General features: G+C 41.5%; 1 protein-coding gene across 1 annotated transcript in view; it reads left to right on the plus strand.

Annotated features, from left to right (window-relative positions):
* LOC102197371 (scavenger receptor cysteine-rich type 1 protein M130-like) overlaps positions 1 to 5,897 on the plus strand; it is a 19,834-nt gene extending 13,937 nt beyond the window's left edge. The window contains exons 3-6 of the mRNA XM_005752800.1: positions 4,391 to 4,678; positions 4,793 to 5,086; positions 5,379 to 5,665; positions 5,877 to 5,897. Of these exons, the coding sequence (XP_005752857.1) occupies positions 4,391 to 4,678; positions 4,793 to 5,086; positions 5,379 to 5,665; positions 5,877 to 5,897 (890 nt within the window). The remainder of the gene's footprint in view (positions 1 to 4,390; positions 4,679 to 4,792; positions 5,087 to 5,378; positions 5,666 to 5,876) is intronic.
* The last annotated feature ends 189 nt before the right edge of the window (positions 5,898 to 6,086 follow it).

The raw sequence follows: 6,086 nt of genomic DNA on the forward strand, positions 1-6,086 counted from the left end.
TTATTAGCTCAATACGGGACGTGTACTTTTGTTTCTAAATACGGGACGATTCCGTTTTTTAATGGACGTTGGCAACCCTAATGACAATTGCTATACACTTTACATCAGATGACCACTTTGGTTGCAAGATTCAGATGATTATTTATTAAAAGATAGAGAATTAAAATGACAATAAGAAAGAAAAGTATTTCTTTGTGCCCCTCTTTCCCTGGTAATGTGTTTGCAACCACAGTTGCAGACACATGATCTGGGCCACCAAAGGGTCGTCATTCTTTGCAGTATGTGGGCCATGTGTAAGTTGTGTGCAGCCACGGGCCAGTTGCAAGCACACTGCTGGCCCTGTGCTGGCCCTGAACAGGTTCAGCTCTGGACCCAGATGTCAGCCTAATGTCTACCTTAATCAAGCCATGTAATAACAACATGTGCATAATAGTGCAAAAGTAAAATGACAAAACTCTGATCAGACAGTGAATGGACTGACTCTTATACAACACTTTTCTATTCTCCCAGATTGCTCAACATGCCACATTTACCCAATCACACACTTTCTCTAAACTGAGCGCTTCCTAACTACATTCATACACATTCAGACTTGACACTAACCTCCCGATCAGTCGGTGACCTGCTCTACCTCCTGAGCTACAGCTACGCACTGGCAAAGATGAGCAAACCGTCACTAAGTTTTGGCTAAAGTGTACACTCACAAACCTGTCAAACCTGCATTTGTAATGTTGGCTACCATAGCAGTATAGTATTGCAACATGGCATTTGAGTCTTCTAACTAAAATAGGAACATAAATATTGCCATCATTGCCAGACCTGGCCCACATCTGGTTGACATGCAGCCATGACACCGGTCAGTCAGAAATGCCAGCTTGATGCCAGATCTGGGCCAGACCCATTTTTCTATGGGTCTGGGCCACATGAACCAAATCACAATCGAGCCAGATATGGCATTCCAAACGCTATGGACAGCGCAATCTATGCCAGGCCTGGCCCATATCTGGATGACATACGTCTTATCATGCCAGAAGTCAGCCAGCAGTGCAGGCTTGATACCAGATCCGGGCCAGACCTGCTTGCGATGTGGGAAGGACCTCTCCTGGTTTCATCTTCATGTTTCCCTCTCACCAGATATCCAAACCGATATCATGACCAGCAGCTTTTACGGCTGTGGCTCCAGCAAACATCAGCTGATACCTGAAAGTAATATTAAATAAATTCTAAAAACAGCTTATCAAGCTTAACCATACTGCTGTTGTTTAGCATGACATCCACAGGTTTCCTCTTTCTGTCACAAAGTGGGCGATAAACAAACAAGAGAGACGGAACTTGCAACAGAAAAGCCAATCAGCTGATCATTGATCAGTTTCATGATTGAAGTAGCAACAGGAGAGGGAGAGAATGACAGAAGAAGAGGCAGCTGTGCAGCATAAAGACAGAATAACTCCAGCTTTGTGTCTTATTTTCATTCTAGCTGAAGAACGGAACAAATCACGTTCTTTTTAACCTCAATAAGGATACCACAAAACCATTTTCTTCTGTTTGTCCATGATAAGATTGGTTTCAGAGCCGCTGCCCAAGCAAACGGGAGGGTGTGTCCGACGTCCTCAGCTGTAAATGGTCCAGCCCAGGGTCAATCATGACACATTGGCCAATCCACCACCTTTTATTGTTTATACCATTACAAAAAAAAAAAAAAAAAAAACAAAAAAGCTCATGAGAACAAAAAAATATCATCGGCCCACCAGGCGAATGCCCAATATGCCTGATGGCCAGTCCAGCTGTACTTATGTCTGACTTTATGTTGATATTGTGATATTATTCTGTTATCATATGTTACCTTAAATATGTAATCAAAGTAGTTGAATTAGAATACTGCTGTAGATCATATTATACCCTTTAATATAGAGTGTGTGAGCTGTATGTAGTTTAGTTCTCGTTATACTTTTGAGTTAAAAGAACATATTCACTTATTAGTTTATTAGACAAGTGTGCATCACTCTGTATCCTTGATCTGCTGTGAATGTGTTACATGCTTAATTGTTGAATCATGAAGAGAAGATTGTAAGCAGGAGACTCTGTGTCTAAGACAGGGGAGATAGACAGACCACATTCCACACCCCCACCTTACAGAAAGCAGAGAAACAACTGCCGAGGTCATAACTTAGGCGCTGTAACAGAGAAAGAATGTGATGTTTTGGCTTTTACGACTAGATGGGGGCCACTAGAGACTATAAAAAGCTGAGCAACCCGTCACCATTTTGAGACTTGCTGTGACCCTCTTCAGGCATGTCTCCCCATCATGATGGTTCTTATGCTCTTAAGTGTTGAATTGTATGGAAATAAATGATTGTTGATTGAGCATAAATACACCGAGTATTGTCCTTCCTTCAGCCCAAAGATTCAAAGAATTGGGAGATTTCAACAATATGTTGATAGACTTCTGCAGGGTCAAATCTGAGTCAAGCTGCATGCATTCTGACAGCCGTTTGTCTGTGAGACCGACAACAAGCCTGTCACGTATCAGCTCATCATGTAGCACTCCATAGTTGCAGTGTTGTGCTTGTGCCTAGAGCACAGTCACAAAAAAAAGCATCCCCTTTCTGATTATCTCCCTGTCTGCGCATGTTGAATTTAAGCACGCTGAAAACAGCCTCGAATCCATCATGTACCCCCGATATGTTGTCCTCTGCTTAGCAGTTAACTTAGTCAGTGAAGAAATAAATCAAAATGTTGACTTGGTTCTCTTCCAAACTCACATTCAAATTACTTGCAAGAGAAAATCTTTTGAACCTTGGTATCCATTTGGACTACTCTTGCGGCTTTGAAAAGTCAGAGGACTCCAGTTGCTGGATGCTGAACGCCGTGCTCGGCCCCGCTGACACCACCAGTCTCGCCCCCTAGCTGCCATCCTAACTAATTACACTGATTGGTTCCGTTAACATCCATCCATCCATTCGCTTCCGCTTATCCTTTTCAGGATTTCGGGGGGCACTGGAGCCTATCCTAGCTGTCACAGGGCAAGAGGCGGGGTACACCCTGGACAGGTCGCCAGTCTGTCGCAGGGCTAACACACAGGGACAGACAACCATTCGCGCTCACATTCACTTCCGCATTCACACTGGTTCCGTTAACATCCTGCTGTGGAATGCAATTACACCGCAGACGTAACCTAACTCTGACCATGAAACCACAGCCACTGTGCACCAGTCACACACTGTTCTTTACTTTAAATCCACCACATTATAGCAAATTAACCTGTTTATCCTGCAAAACACAATTTCGTATGTACTGGCTCAATGTCCGTTTTAAAAACATGAGGACTTACACTGAATCCCACTGAGACCTTCAAATCTAACCTCTGTTCGTCTTGTCCAATCTTTCTTATCTTTCTCCAACTCTGGGTAAGATTTATTTCTCTACCTGTGAAATAAAGTAGCTGGACCTTTAGCTAGCAACACACTGTGAGACAAACTGCTCACAAACAGTTTGTGTGTTTGCTGATGTTTGTTGAGCTGATAAAAATGTTGCATTTGAAATGACCTGACACTTAAAAAGTCACTCCCCTCATTTTCATTCCTCTTCAGTAGGGCTAGCTAGATACTGCAACTGCAACTTACAGACACCTACAGTCGTTTCAGTGTTGTGCAAAAAAACACAAAAAAAATAAACATAAAATAAACCACTGTCCCACTTTTAACCCATAAACGTTGGCCAATGCCATCTCTCTTTCTCTCTTTACCTCTCTTGCCATCCCTGGTGATTAATAAATGAACAGGACTGCCTTTCAAGTGTCACTGTCTAGGTTTAAACTGGTGTCATGAAGGCTAGCGGTAACAAACAATAACTCCCCCCAAATGCGTTAAACCAGAGATAAAGAGCAAGTTTAGAAAATGTAAGGAGTAGAAAGTACAGATATTTGTTTAAAAATGTAGGGAGTAAAAGTAAAAAGTAGTCAGAAAAAAAGTACTTAAGTACAGATACCTGAAAATTGTACTTAAGTACAGTAACAAAGTATTTGTACTTTGTTACTTCCCACCTCTAGTGTTAATATACTGTCTATGCTTGGAAAGAGCCAAAGTTGTGTTAGCAGTTTCTGTCCCAGATACCATCTTGCTCTCATCTTTTCTAAACTGGATTTTATTGCCAGCAGACATGGTATTGATTCATGTAGAGCTTGAGAAGGGAAAGTGGAGGTGATAGCGGGTTGCAAAGTGGCTTGCACTGAGAATGTCACTAAAGAGAATTACCAGTTGGATATGTAAACTGGTATCAGTTGAGCCATATGGATTGTTATTGGGATTAGCTGAGGACATCGGTGTAGCTTGACTTTGTGATCTATTAAAACTAACACTATTCTTTTTTTCTTTTCTTTTTTTTTTGTTAGTGAGTCTCCCAAAACCCAGCATCTCTGTAAATGAAGGTCAGGTTAGCTGGGGTCAGAATATCAGCATCACTTGTTCCGTCTCATCTGAGTTCTTAGATGGAACTTTCACCCTCAAGAAAACCTCAAGTAATTTCAGTCAGACTGAAACAGGATCCAGATCTGCTACCTTCAATATCCACAGAGTGGACTTCAGTGATGATGGACTGTACCAGTGTCAGTATGAGAAACGCATTTCAAGTAACACATTCAACTCCCCCCTCAGTGACTCTGTCAGAATCTCTGTTACTGGTAAGAAGAAATACACTTTCCTGAACATCATGTTTCATTTGTTTTCTATAAGTAGGGCGCTCAGTGAGCTACAACAAATGTATTATTGTGCTGGTGTTGTGTGTCTCTTTTCAGTAATCTTTCCAAAACCCAATATCTCCATCAGTCCTGCTGGTGAGGTGACCTGGGGTCAGAACATTGGAATCACTTGTTCAATCTCAACTCAAACTTTAGGTGGAACGTTCATTCTGATGAAAACATCAGATTCATTCAACAGGACCCAAAACTCAAACACAAACTCTGCTACCTTCAATATTCCTGAAGTAGACTTTGATGATGAGGGATTGTACCAGTGTCAGTATCAGGAAAGCGGCCCAAGTCAACAATTTTACTCCCCAACAAGTGACTCTGTTAGGCTCTCTGTTACAGGTAAGAAAACAAATACAAGTATGATCATAAATAATCAATAGCAATGCTTATAAGAGGATACTGCAGTAGTTCTTTCTTGTATTTAGAACAGCAGCTCTTTTTTCATAAAATTTCTGGGTGGCTGACAAAATGCTCTCAAAGCCCACAGTACTCAGGACGAAACACAGACTACTGGAAACAAACTATTACACACTGTGGAGCATTTAGCAGCTAAAGAGCTAAATGTTAAGTTGAGGCCTAAAAGAGTGAATGCTGGACTTCTGTCCTTAATCCCAATGTCACTTTCACACAGTGAGACTGCAGAGGCCCAGCATCTCCTTGACGTCTCCGAATGCAGGACTTGTCTGGGGTCCTGAAGGTGCACAGATCACCAGGGGTTACAGCTTTGTCCTCACCTGTTCCATTAACTCCACATTTTCCAGTGGACATTTTATTCTCAGCTTCTCTGGCTCCAACCTCACAGAGCCAGCAGTCAACAACTCAGCCTCATTTAGTTTCCCTGTAGCTGAGTATGAACAGCAGGGCAACTACAGCTGTGTGTATGAGGTCACAGTGTCCACACGGACATTCAGATCTGCTGTAATTGCACCAATTAGTGTCATCATTAAGTACAGTAAGTACAGTATTTACACATACATAAATTACACAGTTTATGCTTTTTTATTTTTTAATTACAAACAAATAATAAGAAATGTCACTGTGACAAATCTTCTGTGCACACTGTGTATCTGTATTTCTCAGCCTTCTCTGTTCATTCTGTTAATTTCTGAATGTATACATTTAAAACCAGAAAGAGAAGAAGCAGATGTAAAGGAGGAGACTGTTCTAGTATAGAAACAAACGTGAATAGAAACAGAAAGATATGAGTCTGAAGTTTCCAAAAAACCAAAAACAAATGCAGTAATCAGTCTTTTCAGAGTAATCCTGTGCTAGGGTGTACTTCATAGCAAAAATTACTCCATTTGTCAAGGGAGAAACTGGCAAGAATGTACCAGGGGGC

Source organism: Pundamilia nyererei, unplaced genomic scaffold (genome assembly GCF_000239375.1).
Source record: "Pundamilia nyererei isolate P.nyererei 1_Seehausen unplaced genomic scaffold, PunNye1.0 scaffold00381, whole genome shotgun sequence".
Classification (NCBI taxonomy): Eukaryota; Metazoa; Chordata; class Actinopteri; order Cichliformes; family Cichlidae; genus Pundamilia; species Pundamilia nyererei.